Genomic DNA, 24,273 nt, shown 5'->3' on the forward strand with positions numbered 1-24,273 from the left:
TATGGAAGTAGATGAATATCATGTATTCCTTTTGCATTTTTACATTCTAGACCATATAAACTGAAGTATCAAAATTAGTAGATGAATACAAGAGTTAACGTGCGGTTAATTTATTAGTGCAAAAGAAGATATTCATACACTTTAGTTCATTACTCGAATACAAAAAGAAAATATCGACACGGCAATCTATTAACCAAAATTAGTGTAGTTAGTTATAAAGCAAGCTTAGATATTATTAAAAAGTAAAGTAACAGTCCAAAAAATGTTGGACTATAAATACGTCTCTGGCTGTGTGTAATGTTAAACACAGACGAGAATCCTCTCTCACATTCTCTTTTCTTCTCTTCTCTCTCTATACCCCTTCGTCTTCTACCTCGGCGACACCACTAGTAGTCACTCGCAGAGAGAAGTCGTCGAAAGGAGAACATCACAAAAGGTGAGTAGCTTTCTGTAAATCTGAAACAGATTCTCTCATAATTTCAAATCAGATTTTAAAATAAAAAGCGAGTGATTTTCGTCTAGCTTACTGTACATCGACATGATTGATAACGATTACAAGTCGCGTCGTTGTGATTTGACGCTCATAAAGTTCCTCCTCTGATTTTTTTTTTTGTTTTAACAGATTTACGCTGTTAGTCACGTTGGCAGAGAAGACGAGAGTGAGTGGATTCTTCATCGGCTTCAGTTTTTTTTTCCGACGGTTGTGCTCATGAGCCGACGGCGACTTCTGTTATCGGCGACGATACTCTCGTATTTGCTCCATGGAATGGCTCTCGTCTCCGTCGTTGCCTCCGGTAGTACAAATAAACCCTAACGAAATGTCGATTGATTCGTTTTCTATTTATCACTTTTTCTTATTCGCTGAGTATATTAATTAACGGTTGATGTATCAGGCGTGGAGGAGGTTAGAGATAACGTGGATTTGACCAAAACGACGACGTTAGCTACAACCTCTACGCATCGGAAGATGCTACGTCTCTCTCATGGTAAGTGAGTGGTAAATCAAAATAAACTTATACCAAATCGGTGATTATTTAGTCCATATGCGTTGATTTGTCTCCATTTACTGTGTTTGTGATAAGTCTCTGTGAAAACACACACACACACACCTTCCTGATGCGCTCATCGTCGTCCTTTCTGTTTTGTTAATATTCACAGTGTCGTCAGTGTTTTTGCACGTCTGTGTTTTCTTGCTCCCCTTTTTGTTTCTTTGTTCGTTATGCTTTTCGTTTTTTTGGGGTGGGCCCATTTTTATTAGCCTCATGACTTGTCTATAAAACTAAAAACATAATAAACATTATCTTAATAGATTTTTTTTTCAAGTGTCGGACATTTTTTTATGCTATTGGATGATATCAAAAATTAAAATTGTCATTTGAATCTTTCTTTTTATTTGAATTAGTTTAAAACAATTTTTTGGGAATTGGTTCTAGCCGATTCTACGTTCTTGTTTGACTGATGAGACCGTAGACGGCGTACAACTGTAGAACCCAGCTGTCTATTGATTTACCTTTTCTTTTCTTTTAGCATTTCTAAAATTTGAAAAATATTCAAAATTTGTGAAATATTAGCTTAAATTCATCTGTGTTGTTTCTCTTAACAAAGCAGAGACGAGAGTAGAGCCGGATAGGATCGGAGAGAAGTGCAAGAAGTCAGACATTGTGGTGAACCAAGCAGCGACCGAACCTATGCCCAACGGAATACCCGGTTACACCGTGGAGATCACGAACCAGTGCATGTCTGGATGCAACATCTCGAGGATCCACGTCAGCTGCGGTTGGTTCAGCTCCGCTAAGTTGGTTAACCCGAGAGTTTTCAAGCGTATTCACTATGATGACTGTCTCGTCAACAACGGGAAGCCTTTGCCTTATGGCTCGACGCTCTCTTTCCACTACGCCAACACTTTCCCTTACCGTCTCGCTGTCGCGTTTGTTACCTGCTCTTGAGACCGGATCTTTTTCTTTCTTATATAGGATAAGATGATAGTAGAAACATGGCGGGGCAAAAATTATGATACAGGAAGTATGATTGATATTAATCATATTCATACCACACTCATCCTCTTTTGGGTTATTTTCTTCTCTTAGGATGTTAAATGTTTTTGAGCAACAGTGATATATATAAAAAAGTCTATCAACTTCTCCCCCCTCTCTAAGCTATGCTCAATAACTATGGTTGATATTATTAGCTGGAAAGTATAAGAAGTCATCAACCCTAGAACAAGCTCCTTAGACGAGATAGAGAACCTATGAGTTGAAGCAAGCTCAAGTTTGAACTTGGTTCGGGTTTTATATGCCAATCCTGTTCTTTACATATATGATTCTCACATGCTTTGACTTGCACAGTTTCTTTTTTCTGAAAGAATGTTAAATTCATATTCAAAAAAAGCCTTTTACATCAAGTGTGACCTTTGTACATATGACTGCTCTAAAGATCACTATGGATCACTATAAACTATAAAAAAACTCATATTCTTGTAGCAAACCAAAATTGCATAAGACCCTCTAATCTCTTCCCGCCTTTCCCTCTCATTAGACTAAGTTTATTCCTTATTCCTTTCTCAATCAACTTCTTCAAACTCAATAAAGGGATGGCCCTTTCCCCATGCCTAATCTTATTTCTCTCCCGCCATAAAGTATGAATGGAAGCTTGTAAGGAGTACCTGATACAGAACTGAGCTTTCTTATCCATGTTTTGACTTGCACAGTTTCTCTGGAAGCACCTAATTGTATAACACCTAATGAAAATAGCAAAAAGATTCTCTTGCCAATTTTGTATAACACCTAAAGAACTTTCAAAATTTTGTACAAACACCTAATGAAAATCAGAATGTATTTTGTCGCCTGGTTGAACTTTATATTTTTCCTTGGAAGATCATTCAATTCCACTTCATTTTTGCATTTTTATGCACGATTGTTCCCAAATGGAATCTGTATTATATATAGTGGAGTGGAAGGAATAACGAATAGGAATGAAGGCACAACATATCTTTTCTTTCATAGATACATAATTAACTATCTTCATCACACGGTAATCATTTAGAGACCTATACAACTTCCGTTTATTACAGTACAGCTTGGACGCGAATGAAGTATATACCAGATTGTATGAAAAAAAACAAATAAGGAGACGAGAGATGACGGGTACTTGAAAAGAATCTAATCATTTTCTACACATTCAAAGCTTGCATTTCCAGGTTATGATACTCCACAGCTTAGAGGGAAGCTTTACTTTTACTTTTTCTTTCTTTCTTTTGTTGTTTTCTTCTGTACCTGAAGAGTTGAGGATGGTGTGTATGATACATGTCGTGCTCCCTTCACAAAATGGTGCATGTGCATATAACCGCCTTGGGTGCTTTATCGACCTTCTTCTCTGTTCAATCAAACAGTTTTTTTAACTGTTAGTTAGAATTCCAAATCACGGCCTTAGTTTTAATCACATGATCAAAGTTTGTGCAAGTAAATCATTGATACAGCTGTTTATGGATGACAAACACTTTTTTAGCCATTTTCAATCACAGGATATTCCTTTCCTCGTGGCATCCCCCACTCTCCGAGTCAGTATACTCAAATACCACTAAACACATGATGCATTTACTATCTATACTGACCCTAGTCGTTGACTAACTTGCTCTGATGCACACTCCTTATCAGTCTTAATGTATGAGGCAGATGCTGGAAGCTCTAAGCAAACAAAGATCTCAATGAAGAAAACAAAAGAGAGAACAGTTTGACCTGATTTAGTTTTTGCTGGAGAAGGCTGTACAACAACATGCATCACAGTGACTCCACCTGCAGTCTCTCCAAATGGTGTCTTACACTGGGCAACAGTCTTGTTGTTCTCCAAGATCTTACCCGAACTAATCAGCTTTACTTCGTTTATCCCCTTTGGAACAACTGTTTTGCCTACACACAAAAATGAGCATTTAAACGAAGTTGATCACCACACCATAAAGACTTCGTCTTTTTATTCTTAATCATCAGTTCGTGTTTGTAACTTCATTCAAGTGGACTAATATAACCATTCTACAGCTTTAAATCACACACCTTTCTACCGACAAATAGCAAAATTCAGAGACATTCAACACGAAATTTCGATTTTTTTTTTTTTAAAGAAAGATGGAAACTTGAGAAGCTATAACAAACCTTTGGGCCAATCAGAGACGACCCTTTGCTTCAAAAAATCAACAGTAGACGCAGCTGAATAGCGAAAGGGTCCGATGTCGGAGCCATCGTAGAGCCTGAACTTGATATCTATCGACTCCTCCTCCGGCATCTCCGTTGACTTCTCGAAGACCTCCAACAACCCCAACTCCCGATTCTCAGAAAAACCAGACTTCAACACAACTCTCTTCAGATCTGAAACAGGTCCAATCAAAAAGTAGAATCAGAGGTTGCTTTAGAGAAGGATGGAAACATAAAGTTAAAGAGAAAAATCAGAATACAGAACAGTAGCTCTCTCTCTCTCTCTCGATTTTGATTTCGCGTTGGGATCGTTGAAAAAGGGGAAGAAGGAAGGGAGAAAAGCTTTTGACGATTGCTCAAGAGTCGGAGTCCACCGAATCTCAAGCCCCAACGGTTTTTTCACTTTTCTTCTTTTTCTCTTTTCGTCTACTTCTCCATCAAACCGACGTCGTTTTGTTCTCTTTTTTTTTTGATTTTTTTTTTTGTCAACTTTTTTTTTTTTTTTTGATTAATCGTGGTGAAAACGGTCATCGAGTTGGAAACTGTTCCCACCTTCTTGACGGTTAAAATGTTCCCACCGTATTTTCTTGTAGAACATTAGCCCCATTAAATGACATTTAAAATGTTCCCACCATTTTTTTCTTGTAGAGAAAATGATTGACAAATGGGTTTTATTTGACATGAAATTCATTTTTTAACTATTTATATGTTTATACCCATAAGTTTCTTATCTTTGTCAAGTGAGATAATAAGAGAAAAATTGCAGTTAAAACGTTTCATATTTTAGAGTTTCACTTTTTAACGGTTTTTTTTTTAAACATACTCCCTCTATTCCTAAAAATATATATATTTTAAAATTTTTACACTTTTTATACTGTATTTCTATATTTTTAAACCAATAAGATTTTAAGAAATGTAATTAATGTTCTTGAACTTCACAATTTCTCATTATTAATCGACAAAAAATACATTGAAAATATAAAATATGTATATTTTTGAAACAAAATTTTTCTCTAGAATATGGATCTTTTAGGAACGGAGGAAGTACAATGCAAGAAAACTAAAAATAAAAGAATAAACCAGAAAATAAATAAAAAATAGAACCAGCCAAACACAAAAGACTAATTTACTAAACCGGAGGAGATTCTAAACCCTAATTGACAGCGAAAGGCAAAAGAGATGACCGGCCGCCGGCGAATGTAACATGTCAGAACCTTCCTACGAAGAAGTGCCACGTCAGGTGTGGTTTATCGCCTGAGCTGGGACACCGAAAGATAGATGGATATACTTCCGTCGGGAAGATAACCAGAGACGCAAAGGAGCGTCGAAGCACCATACATGACATCAGAGCACCATTGAGAGGAGAAAACCTCTGATAAAGATTATGAAGACCACCAGATCTAAACGGCATCGCCGGTTCGGAACATGAGCTTGGATTGACCGAAATCACACCCCATCGCCTCCAACAGCCACCGTCTCGAGCTCCGTCCACCGTCCTTAAGCAGGCATGGAAGCCAATAAATGGAGTTCCATATCTAAGGCAAACGACCCCTTCACGTTGCCGCTACGCGAGAAAGCACTTCACCATCGTGGATCTAGAAGGGAAGAATTGAAGAGAGCTTAGGGTTCACTCACCAGATATGAACCCTTCAGATCTGAACGTGAAGCTAGAGCTCGGCCATTCCTTCAAATCACCGCGCCATAAACCTTCGACACCGCGAAAATCTCCACCCTACAAACCACCGTTTAAAGTTTTAGGAACTCAATATGAGACACAATACAAAAGAGAAGAGAAGAGACACAGAAAGAGAACCTTCTCACAGCGGAGACGGTCGAGACAATGCAAATCTCGTCGAAAATTGCTTAGAGAAAAGTGGAGAGAGGAGAGAAGAAAAAGTTCCAGTATCTTTCAATCTTCACATAAATGTTTAGACCAATTTGAAGTGTAACTAAAAAAATATCAAATTCTTGTTACTTTGTTAACTTATCAATCACATTACTAACACAGTTTAGTCATTCATAAGTGGAGAACAATGCATACAGAGTTTATCATCACAATTTTAACCCTATAACAATAAAAAAAATCTTGAAAAACAATGATTAACCCAAAACGCAAAATTCACAACTATAACCCTAGCAAATATTGAGATGAAATAAAAAATTTGTCCACAACTCCGTGCTTGCGCGGGGGCAATGCTCCTAGTATATATAGTGTATCCTAGCCATTTTGTTGCTAGATTTTCCTAATTAATTTTTTTTCATGGTTATACTTGTCAATTTTACTATTCAAAATCGTTATGCTTTTTTAGTTTTTTGGTATGATGGATTAAACCACTGCTAAACCAAATCAGAGGCAGTGGTATTATCAGATTAAGTAATTTCAGAAAATGTAACAAGGAAATACAAGTAAAATCCACGTACAATATAACATGTACATTGTAATGAGTTCTTCAAAATCTACTAAAACTTTCCAAATTTAGAGGCATTGAGAAAAGTTGAAAAAGTAACGCAACCTTTTTTTGGTCAAATCTGGTTTCCTTTCCGCATGGTCGTTGTCACGTTTGAGACGTGGATATTTTACATACGGCATAAATATATGATTTGGGCTATTAAAAGTTCTTGGCCCGTAATGATATATAGCCCAAAAACTGAAGTATTTAATTACGCGCGTGAAGTATCTATCATTCACAAAAACAAATTTGATTTGATTCTTTTGGTTTGGAGTTCCTCACTTCTGATCAAGTTACTTCATTCATAAACTTGTTTTTGTTATTGGCTAATAAAATCTACGTGCATAAAGTTAATGGTAGTTTACATGTTGAGGTTAATGCATTATGCATTAATGATGGTCTTCACTTGTGAACGATCAAGTAAAATTATTTAATTGAAACTTCCTTTTTTTCATTAGCCAAACTAGGAGAGGATTCAAGTATTTATGAGTAGAGAAATCAGAACTATTTTACAAAAGGTAAAACATGCGTACATACTTTTTGAAGGATAACACAACTTCGAAATATTTCGAAATAATATGATGGGAGAAAAGACAAGGCAAAGCGAGAAAGTACAATCTAGTGAAACATGACTCAACAGTACAACATTGATAAAATCACTAATATAAAAACTACTTAGGTTTGGATTTGGTTTGCCACTTTCTTTTCCATCTGACCCTCCAAATCACCACCACCATGAGTTTGAGGATGAACCGTCAACTCACTGGAAACTGGAGTTGATGCAAGCTTGACCATATCGATTGAATGATCCGGCACCGTTTTGGGTTTCTCCGTGTCATCAGTTTTTGGAGCTTTGTAGTACTTGTATATGACGTAGAGAATCATTTGAACTGCTCCGAGAAACGCACCCATAATGTTTGGAAGCTATAATCAAAAGAGTAATATCACATCAGTAATTCCATTAATCATTTGTTGAGAACAGTACTAAGTCCATTAACTTCCGACATTTAAAAGAAAAAAACAATGTAATTGTCTCGGTTTCTCTGGCGCAATCATATAATATATGATTGTAAGCATAAAGCAAAAGTAGCGTACGGCTCAAATCATATATTCTCCTTCTTTATATAGAATGAATTAGGGGAAAAGAGACTAATTAGAAGGTGGTGGAAACTCTTTTCCCTTGAACATGAACCAACCATAATAATATAGTATACTATGTTGCGTTGTCCATTATTATATGCTTATAAAAGATTTACTATCATAAGAAAAAAGACTCACTGCAACGTAGAAGTCTTTGATAGCAAGACCGTAGAAGAGCCACGTAATGGCGCTGAGTGTAAGAAACAATGATAGAGAAAAGGGCATAAACTCCACACTTCTTGTTCGTATCACCACTCTCTGCAATAGTTTTTTATTTTTCACATGTTAAACTATATAATATGCGTAAACATAAAGAGATGCTAATACCGTAAAAAGAAAGACAAGCTCTTTCAGCATATACGTGTATATAGTAATACATACCATGATGCTCAAAGGAGCTGCGAAGACACAAACGGAAAATCCGACGCAAATCCCTCCGAGGACCTTCTCACGGTTAGATGCTTTGGTCAAGAGCTCACAGACAAGGATAATAGCGGCAAAACCCAAGAAGTTCAAGAGCCCAAGAACCTTCAAAGTTGATATCTACATGGTTGTGTATATCATCAGCTAACCCATTTTATATAAGTGCATTTTCTAATATACGTCAAAAGAAAATGATATCGTATACACGGGCGTACTCTAGCTTTCTTGTTAGCGTAGGTGATGAAGAGGACGATGTAAATGGTTTCGATGAAGCATCCCACGGCGTTTATGGTTATCAGAAGTAAGCCTGATCCATCTTTCTGCATAGCGTAATAAATCCATAGCGTCGCGCTAAAGAGCGCTGACACATAGGGAAGTGACTGAAAACCTTCTATCGATTTTTTCTTGCAGATCCTAACGAAAGTTGGACTTCGCGTACATGCAAATTAACAATATCAAAGCCTTTTTAATTATACAATAAAGAGAAAATGAAAAAGGAAGTGAGCGTTTGAGATGGATGATGCTTACACTGGTGCCAAGAAAACGATGAACGATATGATGTTGCCTACAGAAAATACATAGCAAAGATAACATGAATAAAAATACATTGAGTGAAAATAGACATTTACGTAAAGTGTCTATGTAGGAAATATATATGTTTCGTATTAGTTTGATGCTGTTGATGAAAGCTTAGATAATCTTACCCATGATTCCAAATGTAAACGCCAATACGTTTAGAGCCATTTTGATTGTTTTGTAAATGAACTCTTGAGTATCTTTCTACTTTTCGATGTGATTATCGAAGAAGGAAACAAGAGAAGATGTTCAACTCTCGTTAGCTCTATCTGAGTTTTCTTCGATATGAATTTAACTACGAGGCCAATGGTACTATATATAGAGAGAGTGTTACATGTGTAAGGGTGCAATGGTTATATGTTGAGGACGTCGTCGTTTTCATGGTATAAGAGAGAGAAGAACATTGCATATTGATGGTCTCAGATATTTCTAAAGTTTTTTAAAAATGGAAATTATTCCATAATTTTATGTGGTATGCACTCTTGGCGTGTATTATATTTGTGTCAAACTTTTATGCCAAACCTTGGTTTTATATTATTATCGTAGTTATTTATGTGAGCTTTCTTTTTCCCTTTAAACCAAATAAGATATAAATAATTGTGCTTAACTTATTGGTGATTTGTCCTTCTGGCATGACCAATAAAATAAACCATCGATCGGCTGTTAGCTTTCTAGCCAACCATTCAATTAAATATCGACTAAAGATATTTATACAATCATCCAATTTTCCAGTATTCTACCAAGACTTAAACTAGCTAACTAGTTTGGATCTTTGTTTTACGTACACATAGATAGCTATAACGTATATGTCTTATGAAATGTGAATTACCATTCCAAAGTCTGTATGGTAAAAAGTTACTAAAATATATAAAACATAAACACTCCAATTAACTGGCGTCATGCAAGAATTTTAGCCTTACCGATTCCAAGAGTGAGCACAACGATACATTTGGAGAAGAATATATCTTTTAGTGAATCCTCTAAATATAGTAGTATTTAGCTAGCGAATTTCAAAATTTCAAAAATGATTAATAGAATATTTAAGATTTCCATATTCCACTAATATATATGTTTGTGTTGTTGTGCACTTGTGCTAGCCACAAAACTGCATAAGCTCGTGATAAAAATGATAACAGTTCTAATCCTCATCACATAATGATACGATGGTTCTAACTATTTTGAAAAGGTGGATTTGCCATCAACGAACTACTAACGACATGACAATCAACTATCTACGGTAGATGTTGGCATGGACCCTTATTATTATTTGTTCAATAAAACATACGAGATATCCAGTTACAAAAAAAAAAAAACATACGAGATATTAATCCACGCCAGGGAAAAAAAGATATGATTGCAAGTTATTACTATTGACGTTCCATTGAGATACAATCATACATCCCATGTTCGCTCCTTTTGTTCCTCGTACCAGTAAAAATGAACGTTTAGGTGTATGCCACGTGTGCCATATTTTATGTTGTCTTTCAGCACTCTTGAACTTCATGATTTGGCCGCCAAAATTAGGTCCGTAACTAATTTTGTTTAATTAGCTTTCATAACAACAAATGATAATGTTATGTGTTCCCTGTGATAATGTATAGAAACAACTCGAGAAGAAAGCAAACACTAAATGTATAAAACAAAGAATAGTGCGTTTCATCTTAACTAGACGCGACTGTCCCGTGTGTAAACCGTATAGGTAAGATTCACCATCATGCTTTTTGTTGTTCCACTTGGCTACTTTTCGTGTTAATCTAATTATCTACACAATATTATTGTATCCATAACAATCTTCAATTGATTGTGAGATAATTAATTTAAGCTTTCCTATCCTAAAACATTATCAAATCAGTAACATTCAATTAGTAAAATTGAGCTAAAATCACGATTTTACTTCGTCGTCCTTTGCCATTCAAAGACAGACTCGTAGTAAATGCAAATTTGAATATCATTGGCATGGTATAGTCAGGGAATAGTATGCCACATGTACTGATCGAGGCCACATATATGGACCATGTCACCATTGCTAAATATGCTGAAAATTAACATGTAAAGAAAAAAAAAATTAACATGTTTCTTGTGAAAGTTCTTATTTTTAACAATTGCTATACTTAGTATCATTTAACATCAACGTTTCAATGAATATTTCCATCTAATTAGTGGAATAAACCAACAGAGTAAATCATCTTCATTTTGTGGTAAAGCAGAGTTCAGTTTACAAATTATAAGCTTATATGTTGTATCAATTCATTACTTAATGTATTTATTAACTTTGAGAAAAGTAAAATATAACAAATAACCTATCAAAAGAGAAACAGAAAACGTATGGTTGAAACAAAAAGCGTATGAAAAGGATTGACTATCAAAACCCATTTGCATCTTGATTATTATTCCCACCTTTCGTTTTTGGTCTCACTCACTTAATCAAAGACCAATTGACTGATTAAATAAACACTTTTACATTTAAAATAAGTAAACAATTAGCAAACAAACCTTTTACTTTATGCAGTCTCTGTGGTTCTTCTACGGTCAAAGGCAGTAGTTCCATCCAACCATGCAGATTCCTTATTAGATGGTTAACATTCGTTCCCAACCATTCCTCCTCGTCCTCACTTTCTTCACTCTCTTTTTCTTCATACATTCGAATTCAAATATATTTAACTGAGATTCTAAAAGATGTCAGCTAAATAGAGAGTATTGTAGGAGAAGAGCATCTGCTTCAATGTTCCATACATAAGCAGTACATCAGAATCAGAATCAACATTCCGACATATTATACAAATCTTAAGAATGTTATTGCAATATGTAAATGATCAAATCAGGGACATATACAAAATTATTAGGGATACTAGAGTATGCTTTACTGCTAAAAAAGAGCTTTTATCGTTGCCCTATGAATTACCAATAATATATAGCTCGACGAATAGAGCTTTATTGAGTGATATAATTTGGTAAATACTGAATAAATCTATAGAATCTGTTATGGTTTTTTGACTAGAAATCAATTGAAACCAAAAGTAAATCACTAAAAGAAAACCTAAACCCTGTATTTTTGTCATTTGATTGTATATATTGGGTTACAAGGTTCAGTTACATAGCATCAGAAACACGAGGCAATGTATGCGCTAATAGGAGAACACATATACAAAGACAAAAACCTATTAATCAAAAAATGGTTAACAAGACACAAAAGGAGAACACTGATAAAACGGAGCCCCATATATACATTGATAAAAGGAGGAAAATAACTTCAAGACTTATTGCTGATATCAAAAATACAAACTCTTGGGAATGGGGCTTTTTGTGTATGTTCCTTGTCCACTTAAAGTGCGCTACCCTTTAGTAGATAGTCATTCCACCTTAGGTTTTTCGTCATGCCTTCTTCACCTTTGAAATCAAGTATCTCTTTGTTAAGGTGGAGCTTATTAGTCTGACTGATTACATTTCTCTTCAACTCACTACACTTCACACCATATCAGTAATATTCCAGAATTCCACATAGCCGGTGCTGATTTTGTCGCATATATACTAGGAGGAAAGAGCATTATTTTTGTTTTATATTATATGACATTGCTCAAGACAATTTATTTTAATCTTTATTGTCTCACAGAGCTTCGCCAATTACTCTTATCAGTTAGTGGGTGAACACACTTGTGTGCGTTCTTACTATCTCAACAAGTGGCACATCAGAACAAGTGTGGAGATGGAGGAGATTACTCCATCTAGCATGTATTGAAGAAGAAGAATTAATTCTCAGAATAAATTACGATGACTCTAAGAAGATAAACACACAAAATTCTAAATAACTGGCAAAGAACTTATTGATGCTGTAGTAAGGATCACTATGCTATATATGCTTAGAAAGAAGTATAGAAGAATGAAATCGAAGCTCGAACTAAAATGTGTTTGAAGAATCAAGTGTAGTGATTATCTCTAAAGTGTACTACTATGTTCCCGATGTAACAATTTCTTAAAACAGTATCAGTTATGTGGCCGGTTCTCCTCGATGATGGATTATGAGGACTCCAAAAACATAAACCAACATAATAAAAATAGATGACCAACGAAATTCAAAGACACTTTAGCAAGGATCCCAAGAATGAAATCAAAGCTGCAACCATTATAACTGAAGTTTAATATCTGTAACGTTTCCTCTGTTCATAACAAAAGGTATCCTCTAATGACAAAGTTTCTACAAACCTCAGTAATGTTTTCAAAAACCAATCTAAATAGTTATCTAATTCTTGCAATAGTTAAAAAAAAGGAAAATTGTTACGCAGCTACACAGACTATGTAGCATCACATGGCCAACCATCCAGAGTAAACAAATGTATTGAAACCTACACGAAGTATATGTCGCACATAACGACATGTGATGATTAGCAAAAAATTATGTGTTTAACATCACAAACCCACTTAACCTCGTCGGAACCTGGTTAATCTCTTCGGAACAGTAAAACCGAACCCGATTTACCCGGTTTTTAAAAAAAACCCGACCCACCCTTAATTAACCATAAACCCGACCCAGATTTAACCTAAATCTAGCCCAATTCTGCAATTTAGAAGCCCATTAAAATGAGAAAAGAAGAAATCGAATCAAGAACTCAACTTTCCCCGTTCTTCGAATCGTGAGAGAGAGAGAACGAACAAGTGCAAAAGAAGTGGATTTTGTGGCTAAATTCGCAAGAGAAGAGTGAATCGGTGAAGAATCAAGTCGAGATGAGGTATTTCTTTGAATTTAAATGGTTGATTTCTGGGTTTGCAATATGTCGGATTTGAGGTTCTAAAGTATCTTTGTTCTTTCTGATGTAGTGTCTCGGTGAAAGTGAAATGCTTTCACTCTGGTCGGTTTAAAGATGAAGGTGGATTGTGTTATGTAGATGGAACCGTCGACGAGTTCGAGTTGGATGCGGATTCTCTTTTCACGAACTTGGTAATGAAGATGTTTGAGAAAAGGATTGTGATTGGGAAGTTGTGGTTCAAGCTACCATTCCATGAGTTGGAAGATAGGAAACCTTTATTTGAAAATGTCGAAGCCAATAAGAAGAGAATGGAATCTTCAGCGCGTTGGTACAAGGAGCTCGACATCTATGTAGAGAGAGATAGGGTTGTTCTAGCTGAAGAAGGTAGCACGAATGTTGGAGTTCAAGAAAGGGGTATGAACGTTGAACCAGAAGAAGAGGGTCTGCATGATAGAGCTGAAAAACAGTGTGAGAAGCTCTGTGAAAAGCTGGCTGAAAAGAATTCTGAGACGGGTTTGATGTTTGATGAAGATGAAGATGAGGCGTTAGACACTTTGTATGATCCTCTTGCAGACGACTCGGATGATGAGAAGTGTTCAGAAGATGCCTTGTCAGAATCTTCAGAATCGAATGATGAGGCGGAAGTTGTTGAAGAGGATATAGTAGACATCGACAATGTGAACTATGAGGAACAGATACCAGACGAAGATGAGGTGTACCCTGCTACAGACGATTCATCTGGTGATGAAGAAGAACAAGCTGAGAGATTAGTGCAAAGGGGTTTACCGGATGGAGTGTTCAGCTTGAGACAGCTCTTCAGCAGTGGGTCAGAATTTAAGAAGAATGTCATAAGATACATCCTGAAGACTGGGCGTAATGTGGTATTTGATAGATGGGAAAAGACTAAGCTTGGTGCAAAGTGTGGTGAAAAGAATTGTGGATGGAGGATATATTGCTCTGTTGAAGAACCTATTGGCAAATGGATGGTTAAGGTATATGAAGATGAGCATCAATGTCATCCTGTGGGGCGGTGCAAGCTTATCAAGAGCCCTGTTGTTGCTGATTTGTTTCTTGAAGATATAAGGCGAGATCCAGAGATGAGTGCACCGGAGATCAAAGATGAAATGAAAAGGAGATACAACATTATCATCTCGCCTGCTCAGTCACAAGTTGCTAGAAGACTGATTTTCGATAAGTTGCAAGCTGAAACTGATGAACAATTTGCAAGACTTAGAGACTACGAGCATGAAATCAAGAGGACCAACAAAAACACTACTGTGGAGATCAACACAACTCGTAGAGAAGATGGAAGTGAAGCATTTTCACAAATGTACTTATGCTTTGCGGCTCTAAAGACTTCATGGAAGCAACACTGCAGACCAGTTATTGGTTTGGACGGTACGTTTCTGAAGCACTCAATGCAGGGAATGATATTAACTGCTATTGGAAGGGATCCTAATAACCAGATATACCCGATAGCGTGGGCTGTAGTTTCTTCTGAAAATAATGATAATTGGGAGTGGTTTATCCACAAAGTCAAGGTCGACTTGGACTTGGGTGAAGGCGATGAGATCACAATAATATCTGATATGCACAGAAGTTTGATCCACGGTGTTGCTACTGAGTTGCCAAAGGCAGAGCATCGGGCTTGTGCAAGACATATCTACGCCAATCTGAAGAAACTGCACAAGTCAGACACACTGAAGCCAATGTTTTGGAGGGTCGCAAGCAGCTACAATGAAGCTGATTTCAAGCAAAATTTAGCTGCATTTAGAGAGTTTGACCCATTGGCATGTGATGAGCTCCTTAAGAGAGACCACCGGACTTGGTGTAGGGCGTTTTTTAGGATTGGTTGCTGTTGTGCAGACACACACAACAACTTGACAGAGTCCTTTAATAGGACTCTAAAGGTGGCACGGAAGAAACCTTTTGTCCAGATGTTAGAGCTGATAAGGAGAGATGCAATGCAAAGGATTGCCAACCGCTTTGAACAAGCTCGTAAGGAACCTGCAAGGCATACTAAGAAAGCAAGAAAGGAGGTTGAGAAGTCGTGTGATGAAGCTCAACACTGTCGTTCTGTCTCTAGCACTGGTGGGAGGTATGAGGTTGTTGAGGGAACTAATGGATACTCGGTGAAATTGCACAAGAGGACATGTGCGTGTAGAAAGTGGGATCTAACTGGGATTCCATGTCGTCATGCTGTGTGTGCGATCAGGGAGAACACAGGCTTGGTTGAAGACTACATATCTGATTACTACACGACCGAGAAATGGAGAGAGACTTATCGAAGAGATTTGAAGCCGGTCAATGGACCAAAATTTTGGGCTGAGTGTGGAGGAGGACGCATTGTTGGACCACCTTACAAACGTCCTCCAGGAAGACCTAAGGGAAAAGCTAGGATCAAAGGAGTACATGAGTCACCCTCAAAAAAGAGGGTTGGTCGCAAAGGAAGGGTACCACACTGTGGTATTTGCAGTGAGAAAGGTCATAACTCAAGGACATGCCCCACTAAGGTATGATCTTATTTTCTTAAGTGTGTTTTATGCTGATTATGTCTGCGCTTATTGAGTTTTTCTTTGTCTTTCGACAGTCTCCGGAGACCAGGAAAAAACGAAGATGGCTAAGTAAGCAATGTGAAGAAGATGCTGAAGAAGCAGCTGCAAGGAATGGTCAAGATGAAGCAAACGATGAAGCTCAGGAAACAGCTGAAATGGAAGCTGATTTGGCAGCTCAAATGGAAGATCAAGTAGAAGTTGAGTTTATTTCTTCTACTGCACCTCAGCCAAGCCAACCAAGCCAAGGAAACCAAGCACCACAACGAAACCTCAGAAGAAGCAGTCGCTTGGCAGCTTTGCTTTTCGGTTGAAGGGAGGTTTATCCTTTTTTTGAAAAACAATTTACATGTGGTAACATGTTCTCGGGTACCTTATTAGGATTGTTTTACATGTTTTAACATGTCCTCGGAAAGCTTCTTTTTTCATGTTCTATCATGTTAACGATGATGTAATGTTTAAACTTCAACTATGTATTCCATTTTGAACTGGTTTATCTACTTCTAGTTTATGATTATAGTTTGTCATTCTAAGCTTCTTATAAGTGTAAAACATCTCAATACTAGCACAAAATATCATCACATTACACATTCATCATTTTACACATCTGGGTCGGGTTTATGGTTAATTAAGGGTGGGTCGGGTTTTTTTTAAAAACCGGGTAAATCGGGTTCGGTTTTACTGTTCCGAAGAGATTAACCGGGTTCCGACGAGGTTAAGTGGGTTTGTGATGTTAAACACATAATTTTTTGCTAATCATCACATGTCGTTATGTGCGACATATACTTCGTGTAGGTTTCGATACATTTGTTTACTCTGGATGGTTGGCCATGTGATGCTGCATAGTCTGTGTAGCTGCGTAACAATTTTCCTAAAAAAAAACTATTCTTCCATAACAAGTTTGTGCTGCAACAAGTTAGAGGCAAAGGAGGTTAAGGGAGTAAGTCACTTCTTGGACTGAGTGCTTCTGATGATGACCATACTCATGTCAGCGTAACGCTTAGCACAGTGTGTGAGACATGAATACTCACTAGGGCTGAACTTGCTACCCGGTGCGCTTGTTAGGCATTTGTCCCAACACACGCTTGTCAGCTTCGCAACCGCCTCGTTCATCATCACCCTTTGCTCTTCTTCCTGCTCATATGTTCCAAAACCATCCGTTTAATTTCAATAAACAAATGTGATTCAACCGAGAGTTTATAGCTTGCTCATTGGTTATATCACCGAACAGAAAATCATCGGGAACTTACGTTAAGGAAGCGAAGCAATTCAGGACTGTTGGCGGCGGAGGGATCCATCGAGCGTCTCTGGTTGAATCTAATTTTACTTCGGCCGGCGAGACTGAAAACCCCTAATTTTGTCAACTAAACCCCCGACACACAGAGGTCGTCGAGATCTATACGGAAATAAATATAAAAAGGCCCATTGGGCTTAAAGGTCCAATTGATAGCGTGTTTATGATTTATTTATTAATATAAATTAACTTTATTAGTCAGCGAGAGTGCTTCTGGAATTTCCTATCAACTGATTCAAGTGGTCTATCTGCTATTCCATTATCCATTTACTATCCCACCCATTCCGTAAATGAATCCATCAATTAAATAATTATGTCAAACATTCTTTAGATCTTAAACACAAAAAGAGTTGTATAAACTTGTCTCCCCCATCCCCTCAACACAAATTGAAACTTAAATCATACACCAAATCTTATAGTCCTAACTATATTGTTTTCCTAGATGAAAACGGAATCTTTGGAGGTCAAAGGAGGAAAACACGACGGAACAAGACAGAGGGAGTCGCTGGCACGTAACTTGTGTAGTAGAAGAAGAAAAAAACAAAGAAAATAAGAAAAATGTGGCAAAGAAGACTTTTTTGACAAAATAGTAGTAGTTGGTTAGGACTTATCATTATTAAATTCATATTCAAAGAAAGGGGCATGCAAATTGCATTATTTGTCAAAGGAGAAGGGCTGAGAGAGCGCGCGTGGTCAGCACGACGAAGGGAGGTAGAGAGAAAGTTCCACCAGCTTTGTTTGCGCTCTTGTTACAAAATCAAACAAACTCATCTTCTCCACCACCACCTAACAACCTCTCAATCTCATATACATTTTACGCTTTCCTCTCTTTCCATATCAAGAGGAAAACTACATCGTTCCTCACACACGCCTCTCTCTCTAATCAGTGGTCGTCTTCCTTTTATTATCCGTAAGTTTTGTGATTCCACATTGATTATATATAGATCTAATAAATGTGCGTTACGATAATTTCACGAGCTAATAGTGCTGGCTTTCTCGAATAAATGTGATTCTTCTTCAGTTTAATGACTCTATAATCTGGAAATAAAATTTTAGGATGGTTATGTGTATCAAAGGCATGTAACCATCTGATCTAACTAACTATTCTTATGCTTCCTTTGTTTTGTTTCTGCTTGTTTCAGACTCTTCTCAGCACAACAAGAATGGCTAATTGTCCTGGAGACTCGACCCAAACTCACTTAGACATTCTCCGTTGCCCATTCTTGAGGAACATCAATGAGCCCACTAACCTCTCCTTCTCTTCTTCATCCTTGCCTTTTCCCTTCCCTGTAAGCAACCACTTAAATTGTTTTTTTTTCTCATCTTGTATTTGTATCCATCCATCAGATGCTTTTTACTGACTAATAACAAACTCCTTTCCAGGTGCGAGCAGGGCAAGGACCAATTTTTGAGGATGGACCCAATTTCGACACTGCGTTTAGGCTTTTCCATGGTCAAGATGGTGTTGTCCCGCTCTCGGACAGCCCTCGTGCCGGAGCGGATAAGCCTTCGCTTTCCTCTCCTGGGTTCAATCCACTTGCTGCTAAGGCGGCGACTATTAGTCTCTCCTCCTTTGGACATGGAGGGCCTTTTGGATTCGATGCGTTTTCCAACATGTTTAAGAACCAAAAGAGAAAGTCAGACTCTTCCAAAAATAAAGATTCTTCTTCCTCTAAGGTAAAAATTTGTTCTTGCTCAACATGTAATGTCTTGGCTTATGAGATAAAAACTCTTAGAGCATTGCTTACTTGTTGTTTTGCTCTTTCAGGGAGGAAACCACGAGTCTATGAGTGACGACTGGCTTCAAACAGGAAACTGCCCTATTGCTAAATCGTACCGAGCTGTAAGTGGTGTGGCACCGCTCGTGGCAAAGATCCTGCAACCCCCTCCGGGCATGCAGTATAAGTGTCCTAAAGCAATAGTAGCAGCTCGAGCAGCGATATCAAAAACAGCTTTCGCTAAGAACCTCCGGCCACAGCCTTTATCATCCAAAGTACTAGTCATCGGGGTGCTGGGCATGGCCCTGAACGTGCCTCTAGGGGTTTGGAGAGAGCACACTGAAAAGTTCTCTGCATCTTGGTTTGTAGCTCTACACGCAGCGGTTCCTTTCATTGGAATACTGAGGAAGTCAGTGTTGATGCCTAAGATGGCGATGGTTTTTACCATAGCAGCGTCTGTTATGGGACAAGTGATTGGGTCAAGAGCAGAGAGGTATAGGCTTAAGTCGGTGGCTCAGAAGAAACTCACGTTGACAGGACCAGATAAAGTGGATGGAAGGTGCGGCGATAAAGTGGTGATGAAATGGAATCCCATGTTGCTTGAAGTAGCAAGTCCTGTTTCTACGGGAGCAGCTAGTGTTGTCTGCTAAAAGATTTTTGGTTTCTTCTTCGCAGAGCTCGATATATGTGTAGTTGTTTCTTTTGTTGTTTTGTCCATTGTATTTGAAAATTTTCAAAATGTTTGAGTAAGGTAAGAAAAAGTGTAAAAAAAATATTAAAAAGTGTTATTTTTTCTTATTTTATACACATTCTGAAAGAAATGAAAAAAATGATTTTCTATAAATTAATATTAGATGATAAGTTTAAGCTTTTCTTAACTGTAAGACGAATCTTCCAATAAAGGTTACAATTTTTTTTTTCACTGAAAATTTTATTAAAACAAAGTCCAAACGGATTAAGGTGATGATTGTTGGGGAATTGCCACTAATACCACTTTCCTAATATCACTTTTCAACTTTACACTTTTCAACTTTACCATTAAAATTTTAATGGCTAAAGTACCATTATACCCTTATTTAATCAAACATAAACATATGCCTTTTCCAACAAAAAATTTCAAATTCAAAATCCCCAAATTGATTGACGATTCCGGCGAGAGACTCGACGATTCCGGCGAGAGATTCGACGATTCCAGCGAGAGATTAGACGAATCCGGTGAGAGATTCAACGATTCCGGCGAGAGATTCGACGATTCCGGCGAGAGATTCGACGATTCCGGCGAGAGATTCGAACACTTCGGCGATTTCCCCGGTGAGATTTGATTATTCAGACGATGTTGACGTTCGACGAGATTTGGCGAAGACTACAAGCTCAACGAATAGAACAATCTATTTTAACGAACGTAACAAAGGTCAGAGGATAATAGATAGTGATTTTCGTCTCTTTTCTGTAATTTTTGTTTGGTTTCTCAAAATCGTTCGGTTTCTGAGAAGGAGACGAAGTTTTTTTCATGAAGTTTTCAAATCTCAGATTTATAAAACTTTATAAATTTTTATTTATGAGGAACATAGTGTTATGTATTCTCGGAATGGGACTGTACTCCTTCGCCAGCCTCATCCCCTCCTCCACCGTCACCTTGTACTTCGGCAACTCATCCTCCGTGAAAATCCATAACGTGACGTAATCCAATCCCACGATCCCGATCCTGATCGGCTCGTCGGTGACTATAGCCACCAGATCTTATTGTTCTGTATGATTCTGCAACTCAACCTTAGGTTTTCATGACACTTTGCCAATGAATTACTTTGATATTTCCAGGCACAATATTTCAAAAATGGTATCGAAGAGATGGCTAGAAGAACCTTACGATGTGTGGCACTGGCCTTCAGAACCTATGAGCTTGAAAAGGTCCCAACAGGCTAAGAACTCTCAGACTGGGTTCTCCCAGAGAACGACCATATTTTACGATCTATAGTAGGCATAAAGGTGAGGATTAGTTTTGTTTATTTATGTTCATTTTTACTTTTATCTTAACATTAGTCAAATGTATACATCATATTTGTTTAATTTCAGAACAATAACCCACATATCATGGACTGCAGTATTTTTGTAGTGTTTCTTATCAAATTATTTTCAAATGTGGATTCAGAATGCTGGTGTCAAGGTGGTTTTTTTGTTCGATTTTACCAAAAAGGCCTATTGCACAAATTATCTTTCTTAACCTGCTTATAACGCTGCATGATTTTTGTTGATGTTCAGGTTCGTATGGTTACTGGTGACAACGCCCAAACTGCCAGGGCTATTGCTTTGGAGTGTGGAATATTGACTTCAGATGCTGATGCCTCAGAGCCTAATCTTGGAATGGGCACGTGTATCCGTCTGGTTTGTAGATTTTTCGACTTCCTGACATTAGAGAGTATCTAATTGAGATATGCTTTGTTTTCCTGCAGAACATGAAACCTCATCAAAATTGGAAACAACTGTTTTCCATAAAAAGACGCAGCAGTAGATCATTTCTTAGAGTAATGCAAGATATGTACATGAACCTCTTCTTTGGAGATGAAGTGTTCAAATACTTTAGGAGTTATGATAGTTAGAGGTGATCTTGCAGTTGAATGTGGATGGGAGATACTAGATAATATACAAGAGATTATAGATGTTTGCAAAGTTGCTAGTGTACAGGTGATTTTGGCGGAGATCACAGATGAATGGCAGAAGGTCAAAAAATTTCACCAAAAGTAAACATGATCCTGCTAAATATTTATTTGTCTATGGAGTTTGAATATTTGTGAAGGGAGAGCTGTGTGATGTTGAACAAAGACAACTTATTATAAGCCTGTATAAATATTTTATAAGCCCTTATAAAACTCTATTCTATAAATCAACTTATTATTATTTATAATAAATTAACTTAGAAATCCTTACAAACCAGTTCATAAACTCTTATAAATTAAGTTATAAACCTTTATAATCAAAAACCAGTTTATAAACTCTGATAAATCAGTTTATAATCCCTTATAATTTAATTTATAAAACCTTAGAAATTAATTTATAAACCACTTATGAATACTTAAAATTAATAATAGGGATTTACTATCAAAATGACTCATTTATGATTTCGCATAATCAACTATTGTTCAAACCAGTTCATAAACTCTTATAAATTAAGTTATAAACCTTTATAATCAAAAACCAGTTTATAAACTCTGATAAATCAGTTTATAAATCCCTTATAAGTTTAATTTATAAACCCTTAGAAATTAATTTATAAACCATTTATGAATACTTAAAATTAATAATCGGGATTTACTATCAAAATGACTCATTTATGATTTCGTATAATCAACTATTGTTCTACAAAACCACATAAAGCAATTGCTAATCATCAATTCAGGGTACAAGATTGATGCATACACATGTCCAATTATTTATAAACTATTTATAAACACTTATAAATGACTTATACACCCTTATAAACCTTATAATTTGTTTAAATAATTTTATAAATGAAATAAAGACTCTTATAAATGATATATAAAAAATCTTATAATGATTATTTATAAATTCTTATAAATAAATAGTTGATATACCAATTATGAATTTTTTTAAAAAAATTATAAACTAATTTTAAAATATATTCTTTTATAGTTTCTATATATTATTTGTTCTTAACCAATTTACAAACACTTAAATAATTATAAACTTCTATTAATGGGCACATTTGTTTATAGGAGCTTATAAATGATACACAAAACCTTCTAAATTCTTACAAAAGACATATCAGTTTATATATACTTATAAAATTTTATAAATTGATTTATAGGGTCTTATAAACTGATTTATGGTTTATAAGGTGATTTTTGGGGTTTTAAGATAATATATTATTTTTATTAACTAATTTTAGTTCTATAAGTGTTATACACCGATTTATAACCCTTCTGATATTTTTCTAGCAGAATATATATTTTACTAACAGCTCTAGAAGTGCCTCTAAACCGTTTATATACCTTTTATAAATTCTTATAAAGCCTTTATATTTTTTTATAACCCTTTATAAATGGTTTATAAACTATGAATAAATTTTTTTATAAATCTTTATAGACTTTTATAAATTATATCTTTATAATTGTTTTTTATAAATATTTGTTATAGACCCTTAATTAACATTTTAGAAACCTATATAAACTTCTACAAATATTTATAAACCTTTATAAAAGGTTTATAAGTTCTTATTAATTAACATTATAAAATGATTTATGAACTCTTATAAAATCATTTGTATATTTATAAAAGATTTTATAAACTCTTATAAACTTTTGTAACTGGCTTAATAGACTTTTATAAATAGATTTATAGACTTTGAAATAGTTTGTTAACTATTATTACTGATTTTTGAATTACTTTTTGCTTCTTAATATTACCAAAGAGATATCCACTTTTGTAATCATAGGTACGTGAGGCAGGACTAGAGACAAGTGTGGAAACCTCTCGAAAGAATTGCTATTGCACTCTCAATGTTTCACTATCAAATCTGTTTCTCTTAGATCGACATCTTTAAATGTGATATCTAAGAGAACCTTGTTTGATTGTTCGATAAGAGAAAGCACAAAATCGAATCAAACAAAAATACAAAAATTAGAGACATACAAGTTGTGAATCACGTATAGGAGTTGACATCTTGGAGATTTTGAATCGATTTCGTCGCCAGAAGTCGACGGTGAGAGAAAGTCGACGGAACTAGACGGTGAGAGAGACGCCAAAACTAGATGGTGAGAGAGACGCCGGAAATCGTTGGTGAGAGAGAGAGACGACTGTGAGAGAGAGACGATGGTGACTCGGGGAGAAGGAGAGAAACCAATGGTGGAGAAGAAGATAAGGTAAGGGTATTATTGCCTTTTGCTTATTAATGAAAGTGGTATTTCTGAAAATGTCCTTAGACTAATGGTAAATTTGAAAAGTGGTATCCAACAAAGTGTAAAAGTAAAATTTCCTTTCAGTAGTTTTTAGTTTTAGTTTTTGGTTTTTAGATTTTAGTTTTTGGTTTTTAGATTTTGGTTTTTGGTTTTCAACTTTTGGTTTTTGGTTTTTAGTTTTTAGATTTAGATTTTGGTTTTTGGTTTTGCAGTAATTTTTTTTATTTTTGCAAAAATTAATTAATGAGTTACTTTGAAATATTTCAACATAATAGAATAAA

General features: G+C 36.2%; 6 protein-coding genes across 10 annotated transcripts; 3 read left to right on the forward strand and 3 right to left on the reverse strand.

Annotated features, from left to right (window-relative positions):
• Positions 1 to 271: 271 nt before the first annotated feature.
• Positions 272 to 2,149, forward strand: LOC103862777 (protein TAPETUM DETERMINANT 1). Of its 2 annotated transcripts, none has more exons than XM_009140481.3 (4): positions 272 to 436; positions 623 to 794; positions 894 to 986; positions 1,606 to 2,149. In XM_009140481.3, the coding sequence occupies exons 2-4, from the start codon at positions 710 to 712 to the stop codon at positions 1,944 to 1,946; spliced, it is 519 nt and encodes a 172-aa protein (XP_009138729.1). In that variant the 5' UTR covers positions 272 to 436; positions 623 to 709; the 3' UTR covers positions 1,947 to 2,149. The 2 variants fall into 2 exon arrangements, with proteins under 2 accessions (XP_009138729.1, XP_009138721.1); XM_009140473.3 differs by having other exon boundaries at positions 1,609 to 2,149.
• Positions 2,150 to 2,972: 823 nt separating this feature from the next.
• On the reverse strand, positions 2,973 to 4,642 carry LOC103862792 (membrane-anchored ubiquitin-fold protein 3). 2 transcript variants are annotated; one of them, XM_009140487.3, is made up of 4 exons: positions 4,445 to 4,642; positions 4,146 to 4,358; positions 3,735 to 3,905; positions 2,973 to 3,372 (listed from the first exon to the last, which is right to left on the reverse strand). In XM_009140487.3, the coding sequence occupies exons 2-4, from the start codon at positions 4,273 to 4,275 to the stop codon at positions 3,317 to 3,319; spliced, it is 357 nt and encodes a 118-aa protein (XP_009138735.1). In that variant the 5' UTR covers positions 4,276 to 4,358; positions 4,445 to 4,642; the 3' UTR covers positions 2,973 to 3,316. The 2 variants fall into 2 exon arrangements, with proteins under 2 accessions (XP_009138735.1, XP_009138741.1); XM_009140493.3 differs by having other exon boundaries at positions 4,450 to 4,602.
• Positions 4,643 to 7,087: 2,445 nt separating this feature from the next.
• On the reverse strand, positions 7,088 to 12,559 carry LOC103862809 (bidirectional sugar transporter SWEET14). Its single transcript, XM_009140503.3, has 6 exons — positions 8,902 to 12,559; positions 8,726 to 8,762; positions 8,413 to 8,626; positions 8,156 to 8,317; positions 7,913 to 8,032; positions 7,088 to 7,558 (listed from the first exon to the last, which is right to left on the reverse strand). The coding sequence occupies exons 1-6, from the start codon at positions 8,939 to 8,941 to the stop codon at positions 7,310 to 7,312; spliced, it is 822 nt and encodes a 273-aa protein (XP_009138751.2). The 5' UTR covers positions 8,942 to 12,559; the 3' UTR covers positions 7,088 to 7,309.
• Positions 12,560 to 12,871: 312 nt separating this feature from the next.
• LOC103862816 (mitochondrial import inner membrane translocase subunit TIM8) lies at positions 12,872 to 17,754 on the reverse strand. 2 transcript variants are annotated; one of them, XR_001955363.2, is made up of 3 exons: positions 17,318 to 17,754; positions 16,947 to 17,201; positions 12,872 to 13,036 (listed from the first exon to the last, which is right to left on the reverse strand). XR_001955363.2 is itself a non-coding variant. In XM_009140515.3 (2 exons), exons 1-2 carry the CDS (start codon positions 17,363 to 17,365, stop codon positions 17,013 to 17,015), a joined length of 237 nt encoding a protein of 78 aa, XP_009138763.1. In that variant the 5' UTR covers positions 17,366 to 17,754; the 3' UTR covers positions 16,920 to 17,012. The 2 variants fall into 2 exon arrangements, 1 of the variants encoding a protein (XP_009138763.1); XM_009140515.3 differs by lacking the exon at positions 12,872 to 13,036 and having other exon boundaries at positions 16,920 to 17,201.
• On the forward strand, positions 13,043 to 16,608 carry LOC103864720. Its single transcript, XM_009142486.3, has 3 exons — positions 13,043 to 13,497; positions 13,586 to 16,028; positions 16,106 to 16,608. Exons 1-3 carry the CDS (start codon positions 13,493 to 13,495, stop codon positions 16,379 to 16,381), a joined length of 2,724 nt encoding a protein of 907 aa, XP_009140734.3. The 5' UTR covers positions 13,043 to 13,492; the 3' UTR covers positions 16,382 to 16,608.
• A 252-nt stretch (positions 17,755 to 18,006) lies between the features above and the next one.
• On the forward strand, positions 18,007 to 19,882 carry LOC103862826. 2 transcript variants are annotated; one of them, XM_009140528.3, is made up of 4 exons: positions 18,007 to 18,271; positions 18,504 to 18,650; positions 18,745 to 19,038; positions 19,130 to 19,882. In XM_009140528.3, the coding sequence occupies exons 2-4, from the start codon at positions 18,525 to 18,527 to the stop codon at positions 19,727 to 19,729; spliced, it is 1,020 nt and encodes a 339-aa protein (XP_009138776.1). In that variant the 5' UTR covers positions 18,007 to 18,271; positions 18,504 to 18,524; the 3' UTR covers positions 19,730 to 19,882. The 2 variants fall into 2 exon arrangements, with proteins under 2 accessions (XP_009138776.1, XP_033144281.1); XM_033288390.1 differs by lacking the exon at positions 18,007 to 18,271 and adding an exon at positions 18,306 to 18,367.
• Positions 19,883 to 24,273: the final 4,391 nt, after the last annotated feature.

This window comes from Brassica rapa, chromosome A01, assembly GCF_000309985.2.
Source record: "Brassica rapa cultivar Chiifu-401-42 chromosome A01, CAAS_Brap_v3.01, whole genome shotgun sequence".
In the NCBI taxonomy this organism is placed as follows: Eukaryota; Viridiplantae; Streptophyta; class Magnoliopsida; order Brassicales; family Brassicaceae; genus Brassica; species Brassica rapa.